The 20,614-nt window shown below is 41.1% G+C and overlaps 1 protein-coding gene across 1 annotated transcript; it reads left to right on the forward strand.

Moving 5' to 3' along the window:
- The first annotated feature begins 19,731 nt into the window (after positions 1 to 19,731).
- LOC144256547 (proline-rich protein 15-like) lies at positions 19,732 to 20,112 on the forward strand. The gene has a single exon (XM_077801662.1). It carries the CDS (start codon positions 19,732 to 19,734, stop codon positions 20,110 to 20,112), a length of 381 nt encoding a protein of 126 aa, XP_077657788.1.
- Positions 20,113 to 20,614: the final 502 nt, after the last annotated feature.

Raw genomic sequence — 20,614 nt, forward strand, 5'->3', positions numbered from 1 at the left:
CAAAGGAGAAATTATTGGGTTGTGAGAGTCTTAACCCATCAGTGAATTAATCCCCTGATAGGGATTAAGTGAGTGGTAACTGAAATGGTGGGGTGTGGTTGGAGGAGGTGGGAATTGGGGACATAGCTATTGGGTATATATTTGTATCTGGCAAATGGAGACCTCTTTCTCTGCCTCTGATCACCATGTGAGCTGCTTCCCTCTGCCACACTCTTCTGCCATGATGTTCTGCCTCACCTCAAGCCCCAAGGAATGGAGCCACCTTTCTATGGACTAAGACCTCCAAAACTACGAGCCCTCAAATAAACTTTTCCTCCTTTAAAAGTGGTCTGGTCAGATCTTTTAGTCACAGCAGCACAAAAGCTGAATAAAATCCTACACTGCCTCAGTATATCTACCAAGACTAAGAAAACAGCTGGCACACTACCACTTGCTAAAGCCCAGACTTCATTCAAATTCCATGGGTATTTCTGTTAATGTCTTTTTTGTGTTCCAGGACACAACCCAGGCCACCACACTGCACTTAGCATTAATGGGTGATATGGGACAGATGGTACAACCTGAGCTACACAGTTAAAAGATGACTTCTTGATGTGTAAGCAGGTAGGGAGTGGTGAGGGCAGATGCAGGGGGTAAAACGTTCATTGGGATCGACAAAAGAACTTGATATTAAAGTGATTTTAGAGGTAATCAGAATTTACTGATTTACTGATAAAAACCTATGAAATTTTTATGGGTCAGCAGGCTCACAACTTTTGGAATGGTCAAGGTGACCCCTCCCCACCTCATGAAAAAATCCCAATGTAGCAAGGTCAATATATGCTAATATCTCATATAGATTCTACTTCTTAAGCTCAATTATTGACTTTTAATAATGGGACAATTATTAACCTATAAGAATCAGTAGGCTTATCAGAAAAGTTTTGCTGCACATAAAATAAAACTCTAATATAAAAGACTTAAGCAATAAAGACATTGATTATCTCAACAAGAAGTCCAAATGTAGTGGCCAGTAGTGGTGGTGCATGCCTATAATCCCAGCTACTCAGGAGGCTAAGGTAGGAGGATTGCAAGTGTAAGACCAGCCCAGGCAACTTAGTGAGAACCTATCTCAAAATTGAAAAATGTTTAAGAAGAGCTGTGACAGAGAACTGGAGATGTAGCTCAGTTGTAGAGCACTTGCTTAAGCATGTGCAAGGTCCTCAGTTTGATCTGTAGCACCACCCAAAAGAAAAAAAGATGGAAAGAGAGGCTGGGTATTGTAGGTAAGTGGCATAGCACAGTCTGGGTTAAATACCCAGTACTATAAAAGGGGCAAGGGGAGAGGGAGGGGGAGAGGGAAATCTATAGAGTTGGTATAACCAGAGCATAAAGTGTGAGGGTACAGGAAGTAGAATGAGATTAAATAATCAGTACTAGGTGAGAGAATAAGGAACCCATGTACAAAGCAAAGGGATAGACTTTGAACAGACTTAAAAAGATCTATCACATGGCACCTGAAGGGAGAGGGGGAGAGGGAGAGAGGGAGAAGAAGAGGGAGAGAGGGAGAGAGAGGGAGGTGGGGAGGTGGAAAGAGAGAGGGGGGAGATATCTCCACTTGCCAACTACAAATATATACCCAAAAGCCACGCCCCCAATGCTCCATTTCCTCCAGCCACACCCCACCTGCCTCTAGTTACTGCTCAATTAAACCCATCAGATGCTTAATTCACTGATGGGTTGAGACTTTTCACAACCCAATCCTATTTCCTCTAAACTTTCTTGTATTGTCTCACACCTAAGCTTTTGGAGAGACACCTCACATCTAAACCATCACATTCTGCCCCTGGCCCCCAAAAGCTTAGGACAATCTCACAATGCAAAATACATTTTATCCATTTCCAAGAGTCCCCATAGTTTCAACAATTCCACAATTGGTCAAAAGTTCAAGACCAAGCTTTGGAAGCTTGCACCAAGAGTTCTAGTAAAAATCAAAAGCAATTTACAAGTATCCAGTATATAAAGATACAGAGTAAATATTTACTTTTACAAAAAATCAGGGCATAGAAAGCAGGGATGTGACCAAAGCAAGACTGAAACCCAGCATAGCAAACAAGGCTTATAGCTCCAAGTCCAGCACTGCGTGTACATGGCATGGTGATGGTCTATCCAAAGGTCTGTGTATCTCCATGCCTATGGCCTTGTTGGTTGCAACCCAAGTGGCCATTCTGATTGCTTGTTGTGGTGAGCCATTTCTGTGAACTGTGGCCGCCATTACAAGATGGCGCTGGTCTCCGCTGTAGTCTGTGACAAACAACTCCTTATCAGAATGAGTTGGCACGCTGTGACTTGGCACCCTATGAGAAAAGTCCACGTGGCGGCTTTGCATTGGGGCTTGGTATGCTTTATTAGGCTGGGGGGTGCGGGTTAGAAGAAGAAGCTTCCAGAGACACATAATTAAAGGCCTGAATAAACTGCTGAAAGAAGATTCCTGAGTTGCGTCTTCCTTGCGGGCAAGGGGTCGCGACAGCTTGTCTCTACTCAATTCCTGCAGGTTTTCTAGGACAATGTTCCTATTAACTAGCATTTCTTAATCTTGGGTCTCTCTACTGCAGCTTCAGCTTCCTCCTCACATCTCCACACAGCACCCTCTCAGGGACTCCATCCCTGCTGCACCTTGCCCTCTCAGGCCTTCCTTTGAAATCTTGGTGTCTCCATGAGCCCCTCACTCCACTATCCTGCATTCCTACAGAACCAGCACCACATGGTTCATGCCAAGGTCTGCTGTCATCTGGAGCAACAGTCAAGCCTTCAGGGCATCCTGCTGCAGCTACCTCTGAGTATCTCTGTAGCTGAGCATGTTGAAAAAACTTCCTAGGCCCCCTTGTGCAAGAAGGATTATCCACTGGTCTCTTCTCAAGAGAATTTTTATTTTACTTCCTTGAGCCTGAGATGGATATGGTCTTGCCAGTCCTGAGATGGCCTCAAGCCATCTTTCTTATTGTCTCTAGGCAAAAGTCTTCAGGATTTCTTTAGTGGCAGTAATGTCTTTAACAACTGCAACTTCCTTAGCCCCAGTTTTACTCCTGCCTTTCAAGTTCAAATCTTTCTGCTCTGCTTTGTGCTCCTGAATATCACGATAAACTTGGCTAAAAGCCACCAGCAACACCCATGCCATACTTCCTGAGTGTTATGCTGCCTAAACATTTCTTCTGCCAGATTAAAAAAAAGTTCATTGCTTTTAAAATCAGCCTCACAAAAAGTTTCAGGACACGGACATAATGCAGACTACTTCTCAGACAGATCATAACACAAAGAGCTACACAAGCCCTTTGGACAGAGCATCACCATGCCATGTTATACCAATAGAGTCCTCCTTCTCTAAACCCCCTTGAGCTCTGTCTTCACTGTCAACAGTCCTATTGGCATTCTGGTCTTCTGAGCTCCCACCAGAATCAGCCATTAAGCTCCACTTATAACAATCTAAAGCATTTTCATTTGTACTGCCATACATCTCAAAATTCTTCCAAAAAGTCTCAAAAAGTTCCAAATGCTTATGAACCACATGGTCAGGTTAATCATAGCAATAACCCCTCTCCGGGTACCAATTTCTGTATTGGTCAGCTTTTTCACTGCTGTGACTAAAAGTTCTGACCAGAACAATTATAAGAGAGGAAGAGTTTGTTTGAGGGCTCACAGTTTCAGAGGTCTTAATCCATGGAAGGCCAACTTCATTCCTCATGGCAGAAGAATGTGGCAGAGGGAAGCAGCTCACATGGTGATCAGAAGGTAGACAGAGGTCTCCACTTGCCAGATACAAATATATACCCTGTATCTATGCCCCCAATTTCCACCTCCTCTAACCGCACCCCATCATTTCAGTTACCACTCAGTTAATCCCTATCAGGGGATTAATTCACTGATTGGGCTAAGACTCTCACAATCCAATCTCCTTTAAACCTTTTTGCATTGTCTCACATGTGAGCTTCTGGGGGATAGCTCACATCCAAACCATAGCATCCATTTAGAGAATATAAAGACCTAATTTTCTAATTTGATCACAGCTTACACAGAAAATGGTAGTGAAAAACCAGCCTCTATCTCAGAGCAAAGCCTGTCCAAGGAAGGGAGATGACCTCAGTCCTTGGAAAGACCCACAGAGCACTCCTAAGCACATTCCCACCCTACTGAGTTGTTTATCTACAAATAACAGGGGAGATCTGATGCACCAGGTGTCCCTGACTCAGTCAGGCTAGGTGAGGATCCATAGCAGCCCCTAGCAGCCACCAATCAGCATGAGACAGGGAAATACCTGGGATGCCAGATGACCCTCCCAGTAGTTTATGGTGGTTGATAACGTGTTGGGAAACCATGTAGTTCAGCACCTACACCTCTCTTGGCTTAAACCAATCAGTTCAAACGAATACCCCTTTTGTACTGACCAATCACCCCTACCCAACTTGTTCCCACCAGTGAATGTGCTAATCATGTTTTAGAGTTTTTATTTGATTTTCCCAAGGTGTGTGATGATTTGCTAAGAGATGCTATGATGTATGTGAAGTCCCTGTCCTCTCCAGAGAATGTATAAAACTGCTGCAAACCCTGGGCTCAGGGCCTCTCAGCCTCACCAGTTGCTGTGTGTGTACGCAATAAACACCTCTTTGCTGCTTGCATGGGGTCCCGAATTTGAGCATAACAGTAGCCTGATTTGGTTAGAATTTGGTGTAATGTAGACAGGAGAAGGTCAGTGCTAGGACTTGTTTAGATCCCAGTTAAGAGGATATTAGCAGATTACTGCCCAATGAGCTTTGGAAGCCAAGTCACCCTTTTGTCATGCAGAGGGATGTGGCAGAAAGACAGCATGGTATCCCTACAAGAACACATGATTTAAAGCCCCAAGCCCTGACTCAGTCTCAGATCAAGGCTTTTAAACGTTTCTGAGCTTCAGTTTCTCTCTTTTGAAACATGAATAGTAATGCTCTCCTGCCTGTTCAACCCACCAAGCTTATGGGATTAACCCTGAAGCCAGATGAGCCAGAGCAGAGTACTATCAGGATTCACTCTTAAGACTCCACAGCATGACTCTCTTCCCCCACCCTCAGGATCTTGTGTCTATTCTCTTTATAATGCAGAAGATTCTTGGTGCCTCCAAAAACACTTCTTGCCCTACTTTCTCCTAGGTGATCACATCCACTCTGGCTTCTGTCAACAAATCTGAATTATCCACAAGATCCCGTAAGCTACCTAATGCCCTGAAACAAATCTCTTCTGCTTAAACTGACCCATGATCTCGTACTCCTAGGTCAAGGTCAAAGTGTCCTTGACTCCACCATTCAGCTCCATAAAACCTTCACATCCACTGTGTTAGCATTGCATTAGAAGATTTTAGAAATACAGATTAATTAAAGGACTTCATCCCATTTTCCTTTATTTCTCCCCATTCCTTGACCCAATTTACAGCGTTACTACATAAGTTCAATATATCATGTTTTAAAGAAGTGATATCTTATTCTATTGTGATTCTACATCCTAATTTTGAAAAGAATCCATATTGATACATAGAGATCTACTTCATCCACCTTAACTTTTCTGAAATGTTTTGTTTAGTAATTTATCCTTTTGACTACTAGTAGGTATTAGAATCATCTCCTTCTTTTTCAGTGATACCAACATTTGCATGGATGTAGTCATTAGAATAAGTCATTCATTGCTAGATCACAGAGCTGCACAACATCCGCCTTATCAGATGAAAGCTCCTAATGCTCCACATCTTCATCAGCTCTTGGCATCACCAGTTTAAATATTTTTGCTCAAGAATGATCTATTTTTCTTTGAGTGCACATTTCATTGATTACCACTAAAGAAAAATCTTTTATGGTTTAACAGCAACTTAATTATCTTTTATGAATTGGTCATTCATAACTTTTATCTTTTCTCTATTGAGCTATTTCCTCTATGCCTACTAATTGGTTGGAGTGAGGGCTGTTTTGTTTTGTTTTATGGGGTAGGAGATGGAACCCAGGGTCTCATTCATGCTAGCCAATCACTCTACCACTGAGGTACATCACGAGCCCTACTGTAGTTCCTTGTAAATTCCAAACTATTTCTTTACAGTCATGTGCAATGTACGTATTTTCTTCCAGTATCCATGGTCAATCATTTTCTTTATAAACTTTGTGCTTTATATATCTTATTTATACAATTAATCTGAACACTCAAATCATAAAGCTATTCCTTATATTTTTTGTAAGGTTTCCACACTTTTCACATTTATGCATGGAATTATGAAGCAAAGTAGGAATTAGTGTCATTTATTGAAAAGACCAGTGCTTTCCAATATTGTAGCCAGAAAAACATGGCTGTTGAGTATTTGAAATGTGATTTGTCTAAAACCAGATGTATGGTTAAGTACAGATACACACTGGACTTCCAAGACCTGGTACCAAAAACGTCAAATATGCCTATAATTTTACAGTGATCTACATGTTGAAATAATATTTTGAATATTTGGTGTTAAATTGTATTGTGAAAATTTATTTCATATGTTGCCTTTTACTTTTTGAAATGTAGGCTACTAGAAAAATATTAATTACAAATGTGACTCACACATTATGTTTCTATTGGATAGCTCAGGAATAGATCATTTTTCCCCAAAGTGAGGGGGCTCTCTTTGTCATAAATGGAATTTACATAATTTCATGGGTCTGTTTCTGGACTCTCTGATCTGTTGAGAGATCACACTGTCTTAAATTTTATGACTTTATAGAGAGTCTTAATATCAAATTGCCATTCTTGTGTGTTTTCTTCAATATTTTCCTTTTCCTTAGTTACTTCCCCACATGAATTCTAAGACCACCTCATCTATACTTACCATCCCCTTCCCCAAACAAGACCTACCAGGATTTTAATTAAAATAGCACTTGATTTCAATTTGGGACAGAATGGATGTTTGAATCCACAACTATGGTTTTAGTTTTCCATAGTTCTTCTTTTATTTGGGTCTCCTTTTTCACTCATCAATAGCATGTGATGATTTCTTGCTCACAATGTATGCTCATCTCTTAAAATATTTATTACTACATACTTGATCATTTTGTGAACAGATTATTTCTAATACAATTCTAAAGGATTATTATACAGACATCAGGAATTCTGTTAATTTATATATATTAATCATTTATCCAACAACCTTGCTGAACAAGCTTATTCTAACATCTTTAGATCATCTCACATTCCTACACAACCAAATTGTGGACCACTTTTTTCCCTTTCTTTCCAATGCTCCTGCCTCTTTTCTTCTTCTTAGCTTACCATGGCGGCTAGGACCCCCAGACATGACAGTAGTTGGCCTCACCTTGCCTCTGAGACTTGAATGAGAATATACCTAAAATGCCAGTTAAACCATGTGGGTTGTAACCTCACCCTCATGGTTCTCAGACTGGAAAACTAAAACAAGCACAGATTCCAGGTTCACTGAAAAAAGAACAAGCCTGGACCTCTGTGTTTTTGCCAAATTTCTCAAGTGATTCTGCTATACACCATAGAAGGAGAACTGCTGTTTTTCAAGAACACACTTTATAGTAGGAAAGTATGTCTCTTGAGAGTTTGACTAAATGTCTTTTCCTGAAATCTCTTAAGATAATCTCTAGATCATATTTTCTCCTTTACCCTGTTAACACAGTATATTACATAAGTAGATTTTGTCCTGTCAAGCTACCGTTAAACTCCTAGAAAATATTTCACCCTGTTATACGTAGCATGCTTTTTATATGCTTTTTTTTTAAAGAATTACCTATCTAGCTCTTTCTTTCCATTTTATTTTTAAATTTTCCATCAGCGCTGGGGATGTAGCTCAGTGACAGAGCCCTTGCCAGCATGCCTGTGGTCTTGAGTTGGATCTCCAGCAGTGAAAAAAATGAGAAATTACATCAAGCTTCACATATGTAATTGGTTTATGACTGCAGAGGTGCATGGCTTTCTCTATTTTTGCTTTCTCTGAAAGAGTTTAAATAAGATTGGTAAAGTATCCAGTACTGGGCTCAGCTACAAGTGCCAGAAACCCCAAATTGTGATATATTAAACAGAACAGAAGCTTATCTCTCCCTCACATAAAATTCCAATGCAGGTGGTGGGGGCTGATGGGGCAGCTCCAACAGCACAAGGGACCAGGTTATTCTGTGGGATGGTAGCTCTGGAGATCACCCGCCTCTGCGTCCCCGCACACCACACTGTCTCCTTCTATGGCCTGTGTTTAATTCTCTTTGCCTTCCAGATTCTGGCACTTCCACCCCCTGCCAACATCCATTTCTGCTACAACCTCCCAGCCTGGATTGGGTTTTCTTCACACCTAAGTCTTCTGGGACTCCACAAGGCCCACAGTCACACATGCACTCCACACCAGCAAGTGGAGGGCCCTCACTCCCACCTCTGCCCCCTACTCATTCCACCAGTAGGCCCTGTGCCTTTAGAGTCTTCTAGGCCTCAGTCAGGTATCTCCCTCTGTATCCCCCATCCTCAAGGACACACATTGAGCTCTCAAAGGAGCTCTGAGGGACCCCAATCGTGGGCTCCCTTCACTGAAGAGCCATGGCACTCAAAAGAAATCTCTCTCAAATGCTATCATATTTCTTGCTCACTCTTCTACTTTTCTTCTTATACTCTCTCAAGATGGAGGATGAAGCAAAGATCCCCAAAATAGTGTTCATACTCTCTCAGCATCTCTTTCACAGTTGGGCTGGTATCTATTACCTCGCTCTCTGGGGCCTTAGCTGAAACTTGACCACCACCAGAAAATTCTCATTTAAACCCCTGTAATGAGGATATATTATTAATGGAGATAGGTTATCCTGAAAATCAGAGACAAGTTGACTTTTTAAATAAATATTCAAGCAAATGTTAAGACTATCTAGTTGTAGGATATTAACAGAAGTGCAGATTCACTTGATAAATTACTATCTACTATCAAAGGCTCTCAGATCACTTGATCATTCCAGAATTCATTTCAGAAAAACTGAAAGTAACATAATGCCTATTAACATTGGACTTATTAAATCACTTATGATATTGCAATGGCAGATACTATTCAATCATTTAAAAAATATTTTTCTAGGCTTATTAACTTAGGAGTGGTTCCCTATTTTAATTATGAAAGAACATGCAGATGATGATTCTGTTTTTGTTTTTAAAAGTGCTATCCAGTGCTTCTGCTTCTTGCAATGTGAAGAAAGGAATAAGCTAATACAGCCATCCTGATAGTTCAGAGATAGGATATGGGGAAAGGAGCACCCCTTAGAGCTCTCGCTCCACCCAGGGCCCTTACAACACTCTCACCTGATGCCCCTTTCTGTGAGGGGAAACTGGGCCATCCTGTGGTTAAATGGAGGAAGCCCAGACAACCACAAGTGGAATTCAAGACCACGAAGGGAAAAGTCCCCAATCCTGGGCATGCACAATAGCCCATGGGACTTATCAGAAGTTAACTTGCTGCTAGTTAACTTATTAGTATTGCAGTGTGCTCACCTTCTGTGCATTTTCCAGGGAAAAACAGAACTTACTTATGGGCAATAGAAAAGAAATTATATAAAATAAAGCTGTCAATAAAGGTGTCAATCAATCCCAGATCCAGCCTGGGGAGAAGGCAGAGAACTAACACCACCCAATAAAAGCCAGCTTCACAGTGTAAACAGGGCCCTGAGCAATTTGGTAGCTCAAGTCACTTAGCTCTTTCTGAGTATTACCTTCACGTTGAGTAAATTTCTACCTTGTCTGCCAACTTTTTCCATCTTGCTCAATTCTTTGTTCTAGGCACCAAAAACCTGGATCTGGGACCCTCCAGGGACCACTGCCCTTGCAATGGTAATATTCCTTGACCCTTTCATTCCTTCTGCATACCACAAGTAGACCATCAGCAAAAGTCTATTTGCTTTCTAAACTTCAGAACATGCAGGTGTTTCTTGACTTCATTGGGGTTATGTCCCAATTAGTCTATCATTTTGGGGCTCAGCGAGTACCAGGGATTGAACTCAGGGGCACTCTGAGTGTGGCACTGAACCACATCCCCAGCCCTATTTTGTATTTTATTTAGAGACAGGGTCTTACTGAGTTGCTTAGTGCCTCACTTTTGCTGAGGCTGGCTTTGAACTTGCAATCCTCCTGCCTCAGCCATCAGAGCCCTTGGGATTACAGACAGGCACCACCCTGCTGGCTAGTCTATCATACCTTGAAAATATAAGTGGAAAGTGAACTTAATCTTCCTGACCTACCCAATATCACACCTTAGCAACAGAGTACAGGTGCTTTCCCTTACAATTGTGGGGTGACAAGGAAATGCAGCTTGCTATGGTGACCCAGCATCAGGAGAGAGGCTGTTCTGCATAACACCAGCCTGGGAAAAGATACAAATTAAATACAGGTTCTACTGAATGGCTATCATTTTTGTACCATTGTAAAGTCAAAACATTTTAAATTGAACCATCATAAGTTAAGACCATCTATATTCACAACCATACCACTTTCACTGTCTCCACTGACTGTTACCCATTTGCTCCAAATCGACATCATCTCTCCTCATATACATGTAACACCCTCTTAACTCAGTTCCTTAACTCTTCCTGGGTTAGTCAGATTTCTGTCACTGTGACAAAATAACTGAAAAAGTCAACTGAAAAGAGGAAAGAGTTATCTTGGATCATGGTTTCAAAGGTTCCAGCTCATGGTCACTTGACCCTGTCACTTTGGAACTTTGTTTAGTGAGACAAAACATCATGGTGGGGGGCATGTGATGGAACAGGGCTGCTCACTTCATGGCAGCAAAAAAAGGAAAGAGAGTGGGCATGGCCAGTACAATATATACCCTCTAAAGTCACACCCCTACTTCTCCCAACTTGACTTCACCTCCTAAACTTTCTGCTATCTACCAGAAGCACCACCAGCTGGAGACAAAGCCTTCAACAAATGAGCCTTTGGAGAACATTTCAGATACAAACTACCCCCCCCATTCTGCCCCTAAGAGTTGATTTCAACAGTGAGTAAAGGGATTATCTTAAAACTTATCAGATCTGATAGCCTAACACCCTCTACTAATTGTTCATCTTCCTCATAATGAGTGTCAAGGTCTTTATAGTGTGCACAAGACCTACATGCATGACTTCTCCAGATTCCCATAAATTCTCTGACTTCTTCTCCTACTACTTTTGCCCATAATCACTGCATTTCAGATTCATTTCAGATCTTTCTGTGGCTTTGCATATATGCTAAGCACACATTTGCTTTAGCGGGGGCCCTGGCCATTCCTCTGTCTTCTGCCTGGAATACACTTCTTCCATTTATAAGAATGCCTACTCTTAAGGTTTAGAAATGAGGTGTCCCCCCAAAACTCACGTGTGAGTTTAGAGGTGAAATGACTGGGCTATGAGAATCTTAACCTAATCAGGGAATTAACCCCCCAGGTGGGTCACTGTGGGCATGCATGCCTGTAGGGTTTGTAGTTTGTCCTTGTTGAGCAGAGCTCTTCTCCCTTTCTCCCTCCTTCCCTCCCATTTCTGGTGCTACCATGTCCCCAGCTGCTTTCCTCCACCACAACCTTTCCATCTGATGTTTTGCTTCCTCTCAGGTGGACAGCAATGAAGTCAGGCATCTATGGACTGAGACTCTGAAACAGGGACCCTTCTCAAAGTGCCTAGTAAAGAGGCATTTGGCCAGAAACCCAGATGGATATGTTACTGGTTTGGACGTCGAACTGCCCTATGTTGCTTTTTTTTTTTTTTTAATAGGGCAAAGGTAAAAGTGACTGCTATGGTTGGATGCTGAATGGCTTCCAAAGTCCCATATGTAAAATGCTTATTCCCCAGGGTGATGCTATTGGGAGATAGTGGAATCTTGAGGGATGGGGTCTATCCTTAGATCATTGGGGGCATGCCCCCTAGGGAGACTGTAAGAACCCAAACACCTTCCTCTTCCTAGTCATGAGGCATTCTAACTCCATGTATAACTAAAAGCTTAGTTTTTAACAGGCAATGAAATTTAGGACAGTACAAAATGTGAACACGGAAACAAAATTGCTAAGAAAAACTGGACCTTTGGAAAGAGCTACAATCCAGGTAAACAAAGACCAGGAAAATGTTGCATTTTGGAAAAAAAAAGAGTAGGTGGGTTTAAAAAATAGACTAGCCAAAGGAAATCGAACCTGTGACTCACGTAACTTTGCGGTTTAAATTTATACTCCCCACTGGTTGGAGAAAACCTAAGTAGAAAAACCAACACAAGAAGGGGTCTGGACTCATGGTATTTCTAGGTTTTGAAAAAAGAGGGATGCATAATGATACAGACCACACAAAACTTCCATGGGGGAAAAATTAGCCCTGTCCAAGGTAAGTTCACAGGGCTAGGGATATAACTCAGTGGTAAAGTGCCCTTAGGTTCAATCCCCAGTACTACAAAAAACAGATAAATACATAAGCTCACATTAAAAAATCACAACTGAGAAAGATATAAATAAGCAGATACAGTAAATTGTACAATTAACCCTCAACAAAAGAAAGTTTAGGAATAACAACTAAAACATTGTAGTAAAATAAGTACATTCAAAATGACCAAAGAGATAACAAAAGAATAGACTATAAGAGCATGAAAACATAAAACAGGTGGAGTTGAAAATAGTGAATATAATTTTTAAATAGTGAAATTAAATATTTAATTAACATATTAAACAGAGGATTGACCTTTAGTGAAGAGGTAGATATGAGGAAATGAAACAGAAAGCAAGGTAGAGGAATGTAATCGAGGGAGTAAGCCAGGGAAGGAATAGGATGTAGGATATAAAAGAGAGAGAGGAGAAGGAGAAGGAGGAGGAGGAGGAGGAAGAGGAGGAGGAGGAGGAGGAGGAGGAAGGGGAGGAGGAGGAGGAGGAAGGGGATGGGGGAGAGGGAGGAGGAACAGCAGCAGCTGGATGCAATTGTGCACACCTGTAATCCCAGCAGTTTAGGAGGCTGAGGCAGGAGGATTACAAGTTTAAAGCCAGCTTCAGCAACTTAGTGAGGCCCTAAGCAACTCAGTGAGACCCCGTCTCAAAATAAAATATAAAAAAGGGCTGGGGCTGGGCTGAGGCTGGGGCTCAGTGGTGGAGAGCTTGCCTCACAAGTGTGAGGCACTGGTTTGGATCCTCAGCACCACATAAAAAGTACTTTAAGTGGGGGGAGCTGGGGATGTGGCTCAGTGGTTAAGCACCCCTTGGGTCAATCCCTGGTTTCCCCCTCCCCCCAAAAAAAGAAAGAAAGAAAAGCAAAGAGGAACTCAAAATTGGAGGGGAAACATAGGGACTTTCTAGAATAAGGGGTAAAATGAGACCCCAGGAAGCCTCATGGATGCCACACATGGTATGGAGGGCAAACAGTCCAGACAGGAACTGTGCAACCCAGGGGTCAGACACATGGACAACTGCCACTGCCATGCCTGCTGCTGCTCCACCTGATAATGTGCTCCACCAAAACAGGGAAGTCCACCAAGAAAGAGGGAGGCTCAAAAATCCAGGATCCAACTGAAGGAGTCCCCAGGCAGAAGATAGGCAGCAGGCCTGGGGCAGTCAGTCCACAGTGGAAGAGAAAGGAGGAGTCTAGGAGCCACGTCTCCAAAAAGATCAAAATGGAGCTCAGAGGTTATGGATGTCCTTGACCTTGCAGAAAAGTGAACCAATAAGCCTCTGGAAGGTATGGAAAGAATTAGAAATAGGGACAAAGATTAACTAATTGAAAGGAAAACAAGTTCATTGTCAATTCAGGAAAAGAAGCCAAGGAAGATAGTAAATGTCCATTTGTAGAGCACAATGTTTAGGCTGAACAATATTTGCATAGGCACAATGATACAAACACAGAATAGTCAGTTAAACAAGAGCTGCAATATGATATTCTCTAGTGGGAATATGGGAGAGGGGAAGCAGATATCAAGGTAGAGAAAGAACTGAATCCTTAATGCACAGTAGGAAACTTCCAGGATGGCTAATACTGATCAATCAAAAGAAAGCATAAAACTTCTATTTTTTTTTAATATATTTTTTTTAGTTTTAGATTGGCAAATACCTTTATTTTATTTACTCATTTTTATATGGTGCTGAGGATTGAACCCAGTACCTCACACATTCGAGGCAAGTGCTCTACCACTGAGCTACAATCCCAGCCCCCTAAAATTCTTATTATTGGGAAATATGGAGATCTATAAGTGCAGAAGTAAAAAGCCAAAATCATTGGAAGTACTGAATAAAGAGGTGGAGGGTAGGAATGAGGTAAGAAACCTCAGTAATTTTCTATAAACCATTTAATGACCCTTGACTTAAATTTATATACTTCTATCTCTTTAATGAAATTTTAAAAATTGAAAGACAAAAAAAAAAAAAACAAGGCCACATTGTCTGAAACAGCAAAGATGTGACCCTCCTGTTCTTTCCCTCCTCAGGTGTCATTCAGTGATGCAGGTTATATATTGAGATGCCAGGAGTTAATGAAGCAGCACATACGAGACATATTCTCTGGCTTGTGCCCTCATCCACAGTCCAGTAGTGACCTTATTTCTAAGGAGTGCATCTTGCAATTTGTTAATCCTTTTCTTGGAGCATTTCGTTCAAGCTTAACTGAGCACACTTCCTCCTTGAACTATAGGTAATGCAATTTGGGTGCTGACGGATAAAGAGCATTCTTGAATCCCATACAGAAAACTTCTGTTTGATTAGATTTAGTCATTAAGCATGTTCCTGAAAACAGATTCAGAACAAATTGTTGTATATTAAATATCCTACAGTAAATGTTGACATTATGTTCTTGGGGGCATGGGACAATGCCTTTCAAGATTTTCTGCAATTACTTTCAAAGAGCATTTGGATAGATTTGATGGACAAAAATGACAGAATTTCCCAACACAGCCAATGAAAGAAGTTAGGCAAGGAAAAACAAACCTTTATTTACTGAGTGTTTATTATGGGCAAGTACTGTGCAAGACACCATATTAAATGTATTGTTGACTAATCCTGCCACCACCCAGAGGAATGGATAGAATTTTCCCCACTTTACACACAAGGGAACCAGAGTCTGAAGATAACTAATTTTCCCAAAGCCACACAGCTAATAATTCAAACCAACCATCAAGTCTTTTCACAAGAAATGTACATAATTACAATTCCCATAGTTAATTTGAGCTTTGAGTCCTCTGTGATTCCATAGGGCTTAATATTTAAGCCACCATAATGATTTCACATTGTTTTAAGTGGAAAACTTAGAAAACAATGACCTATGTAGAATTTCTAAAGTATAGCTCTCTCTTTGGATGTAAAAGCCTTGATACCAACAAATATTTACTGATCTAGTGATTAATTAAATGTCAATATGAAATTTAAAAAGCAATATCAGAAAAACACTCTATTATAGGGACAAAGTAACTCAACCAAGTCAAAATAACTTTACCTCTTACGTCCTATAACCTTGGGGAAATTACTTCAGCTTTTTAAGATAAAAACGTAAGACTAATAGTATCCATCTCTCCAAGTGACCATTAAAAGTGAAAACAGCTGCTCCATGTGGTGACACATGACTGTGATCCCAGTGACTCAGGAGGCTGAGGCGGGAGGATCGAAAGTTTGAGGACAGACTCAGCAATTTAGCAAAGGCCTAAGTAACTTAGTGAAATCCTGTCTCAAAATGAAAAATAGAAAGGGCTGGGTATGTAGCTCAGTGGTTAAGCACCCCTGGGTTCAGTCCCCATTATAAAAAATAAAGTGAAAAGGACCATAGTAAGAATTCAAAATATATTATTATTATAAAGGATATTTAGCTGCAGCTGAAGCAGTTCTTCTTAATATGTAAACAAAATTACATCAAGTTCACAGCCTGAATGTTCACTACCCAAACTGTAATTGTGACATCTGCTGTGTTTGAACTGAACAGAGATGAGCTCCCCAAACTTTGCTGTGCCTCCCCTGACAGCCCATGGCTTGGGAAAGCAGTTATTCCTCAAGGATTCCCAGTGCTGGGAGTTTGACAATGGCCTTGATAAAGGTGAGGAAACCAAAGGATCACTTCCTGAATCATGTTACCCATTCATCAGATATCCCCTCTACCTGTGCTCAGGTGACGTAAGGTGCTGATCCATCAACCAATCACAAAAGAGAAAATACAACCTGGCCAATGGAGCAGAACCAAACCCACACTTGGGAAAGGTAAATTATCAAAGGCAGAGAGCAGGTCACCTCTTCAAGTATTGAGGTTACCCCAGGCCTGACCTGGAGTCAGGTGACCAGCTAGAGAACACGGCCTTGGATAACAGCACATGACTTTTACTTACATCAATGTCTTTCTAAAGTAATAAAGTTGAATGATCTCTATTTCCTAAGAGAGCCCGGATGTCTTATAGAGCCTCATTCCAGGATTTCATGTCTTCCGGTGGCTTACTCATTTGTTCCCAAGTTCATTATTTAATACAAATTCAGCAGCCGTCCTCTGGTATCACAGTAATCCACCCAATCTGTACCCCACCACCTGACTGCTTTTCCTTCAAAGGGTATTTCAAAATGATAGTGTTTTCCAACGTGCTAACAACAAAAACAAAAACTTACCAGATGCCTGGATCTAGCCACTGTACTCCTATGTGAGAACTAAAGAGAATCAAGTTATTATTACACAGAATGGCCATCTGAATTGCATGTCATTCCAACGGTTATTGCATTTCTCTTTGCAAGTCAGACTTATCAAAGCATTCATATCTATACATTCTGTGGAACCACTTTGACAATTTTGAACACTACCATTGCTGGGCACCATGTCTGGTGACATGGTACTTTTGGAGAGACACACACCCTAGTCATGAGGCATGTCCCTGTGAAGCCAGTCTTCATGAGGTAAAGTGCTGTCTCTGAAAATGATGAACTATGTGATTTTGGCAAAGTAACTTAAGTTCTTAGGATCTCAGTTTCTTGTTCTATAATAATGATACTGTCTATTTCAAAGGGCCATTAGGAGGATTAAACAAGTCAATATTTATATTGTGTTTATTATGTTTATACAACTTACTATGGAACTGTATCTGGTACATAGGAAGTGTCATCAGATAAAATAGGTGATCATTACACAAAAATGGAACTTATTTTCTAGTGAAGTCAGATGATAAATAAATAAAGAACCCCAAACACCAAGCAAACCAACTGCAATATAATTAAAACATGCTCATTTTTGTTAATGGAAGACTAGATTATTTGGGTAAATCTCCTAAAAACAATTGAACACAGAAAAAAAATGCATTTTATTAGCCTCCTGGAGCAAAAGGGAAAGAATTTTAAGCCCAAGACTCACCCACAATACAGGGATTAATTGAAAATTCTGCCCTTACTGAGTCAGGGTCCCCAAGGGGCATGATGACTTCCCCATGAGCAGAAGTACTGTATGCTCATCTCTCTATGGGTCTACATGGACAGCTAAGTTACTTTGGCACAGAAAAGACCAGGGGTAGAGAGGACTTGTCCCTAGGAGGCAGTGACCATGAGACAATGTGTCCTGATGCTTCCATCATCCAAAACACAAAACAAAACAAAAAAACCAAACCCTCAAATATAAAAGTAAAGTACTTCTGTCTGGCTGTTCCCCTAAACTCTTGAAAGATCTTTATAGATTAATTCAATTTTGTTGAAGGGCTTAAGTTTTCCTCATAAATAATTCTTTTGGGGAAAATAAGAAATACACAATGGTATTCAAGAACACCAAGATATAGGACTCTATGAGTGGGAACTGTCAGAAGAAGAAAAGAAAGAGACCTTTAAAGACTTCCCAATTTTTAAATTATCACATAGAAAATATAAAATAACTATGTTATCTGCTCTAATGCCATAATGCACTCCACTATTGTATTGTAAGAAATAAATTTAAAAAGAAAGAAAAATAACTATGTTATGTTTAAAGAAGAAAACACAAGTTTAAAATATCTTCAAGGAATAGAAAAATGATTGTGAAATAAATATTTGAATTAAAACTAGACGAGAAAATTTAGAAAAAAACTTTCAAAATGTTAAGGGAGAGACTTAATCACTGTTTTAGAAATAGCAAAAGAAAGCATTAATGAATTGCCATATAGATCAAAAGAAATTACCTAGAATTAATCACACTGGGTAAAAACTGGGAAATATAAGGTAAGTTAAGAAGCTTGGTAGGGCACACTAAGAAAGTGCATCAAATGTTTAATTGCAATTCCAGAAAGAAAAGAGACTGAGGCACAGATAATATTTGAGAAGATAGTGACTGAATTTTTTCTAAAAGCAACAATCCCAAACACTCTAAAAATAAAAAGAAACCCACATGGACACACATCACTGTGATACCGAAGAAACCCCAAGGCAAAAAGATAAATCTAAATAGAAACAGAGTTTTGTTTTGTTTTGTTTTGATTTTTAAAGACAAATTACCTTCTAAAGAGAGGACAGGTTGACAGTTAACATCTCAACAGAAAAAGAATAACTAGAAAATAGTGGAATAATATATACTGAAAGGAATGAAAGAAAATAACTGCCAACCTAAAATTCTATACACACAAAGATATCTTACCAGAATTGGGACAAAATATCAGACAAAGCATCAAGAACTTACTACCAGCAGGCTCTTACTCAAGGAAAATATAAAGGCTGTATTTCAGAGAGACATGTCACCAGATAGAAAGTATGAGAAGTGAGAAGACCTAAGAGTGAAAATAGAATAAAAGCAAACCACTAATTGGATAAAACAATCTTAATATAAATATAACATAGCTTGGTTGGGGGTGCAGAGAGTGGGAAAAAATTAAAAAGATTTCATTGAGGGTAACACAGTTGGATGTGGCTGGGGGGCAGAGATTGGTGGAATCAAGAGGAATGAGGTGGAACTAATGAATTAGGTTGTGTAGCCAGGTCCAGGAGCGCATTCCTGTAATCCCAGAGGCTCGGGAGGCTGAGGCAGGAGGATCTCAAGTTCAAAACCAACCTCGGCAACAGTGAGGCACTAAGTAACTCAGACCTTGTCTCTAAATAAAATACAAATTAGAGCTGAGGATGTGGCTCAGTGGTTGAGTGCCCCTGAGTTCAATCCTGGTAGCCAAAATAGTAAAAATCATTCTTATTATTATAGTGTGAAGACCATGCAGAATGACATCATGTGGGCCTGGTGGGTCATGCCAGTTGTTCATCCCAAGCACAGGAGGACACTATTCTAAGTTGCAATCAGGGAGGAAGTTGTCCAGTGAACGCTCTGGGTATAGGCTAAAGCAGGGCAGGAGTGGATGGAGGGTGTCCACTTAGGTTGCTTTTGCAGTTCTGATTGGGAGATGATGACAGTTTAAATTACGGAGAATAGTGCACATGGCTGATTGTGGGTGGAAACAAGAGACATTTAGGACATACCACTGATGGCTTTTGAGACACACTGACTACGAGAGTGAGCAGAAGAAGAAACTGAGAAGGACACTGCTATGTTCACCCAAATCCATATGTTGAAACCTAATCTACAACACAGTGGTATCTGGGGGTAGGGCCTTTGGGAGATGATCATGCAGGGATGGAATGGCTCTTCGACACTGGAAAGAGAGCATGAGCGCCCATGTTGTGTTTTCTTCCCCAGTATAGGGATTGCCTAGGCTCCCATCCCGCAGCCCGCATAGAAGCCTGGAAAAGAGGTGGGGAGAGACCATCAGGAGTGAGGGCCGCTGCAGTTGAAGCCCTTCCCCACGTGGGACGCCCCAGTCCCCGGCTGGCAGACCATGGCCAACAGCAGTGGCAAGAGCAGCTCTGGGCCCTGGTGGAAATCGCTAACCAACAGCAAGAAGAAAAGCAAGGAAGCCACGGTGGGGGCGAAGCCTCTGGCCCAGCCAGACCCCAAGGAGCCCAACCCTCCCAGCCCAGAATGGACTAGCAGCTCCCGAGAGAACCAGCACCCCAATGTCCTTGCGGGCGCCAGCGAGTCCCCCAAGCCAGACAAATTGTGTGGGGAGAAGTCTGGCAACAGCCGCCGCAATTTGAAGATCTCGAGATCTGGCCGCTTTAAGGAGAAGAGGAAAGTGCGTGCCACGCTGCTTCCAGAGGGAGACAGGTCCCCAGAGGAGGCGGACTTCCCTGATGATGCCCAGGAGGACAAGCAATAGCTGGAGTGAGCACTCTAAGGCTTGTCTCTTTTCCCACAATAACCCCAGAACCCAGTTCCATACCTGAGAATTCTGACCCAGCCCCCTATTTGGTGTCTCACCTCACCATATTCATAATATTAACACGAGGCCTCCAAGATTTTATTTTTCTGGAAATTGAAGTGTCAATTGAGTTCTCAATATTTCATGACTCATAGATACATTAAGTATTAATTTGTTGTAAGAGAAGATACATGCCTCTGAGGAAGGTGGTATAATTATTATTTTTTCCAAGAAGCTGTTTTGGGGCATTTGCCTTTGTTCTTGTCATCTATGGGAGTGAGAGTGATTGAGGGGGCCTTCTTTCAGAGAAAGTAGCTGAACTTGAACTCTTCAGCCCTCAAATGAGGAAGGCTGCTCTTATTGAAGATTGTGAAGACTTTCTCGAAAACATCAGATCTCAGTGCTGTTTTTAATGCCTGAGAAATGCATTTCAGGGATACTTCCATAGACTTACACCTTA

The sequence above is a fragment of the Urocitellus parryii genome, chromosome 8, assembly GCF_045843805.1.
Source record: "Urocitellus parryii isolate mUroPar1 chromosome 8, mUroPar1.hap1, whole genome shotgun sequence".
Taxonomy (NCBI): domain Eukaryota; kingdom Metazoa; phylum Chordata; class Mammalia; order Rodentia; family Sciuridae; genus Urocitellus; species Urocitellus parryii.

Coding starts and splice junctions, on each gene's coding strand:
- LOC144256547 (XM_077801662.1), top strand. CDS start 19,732: ATGGCCAACAGCAGTGGCAAGAGCAGCTCTGGGCCCTGGTGGAAATCG.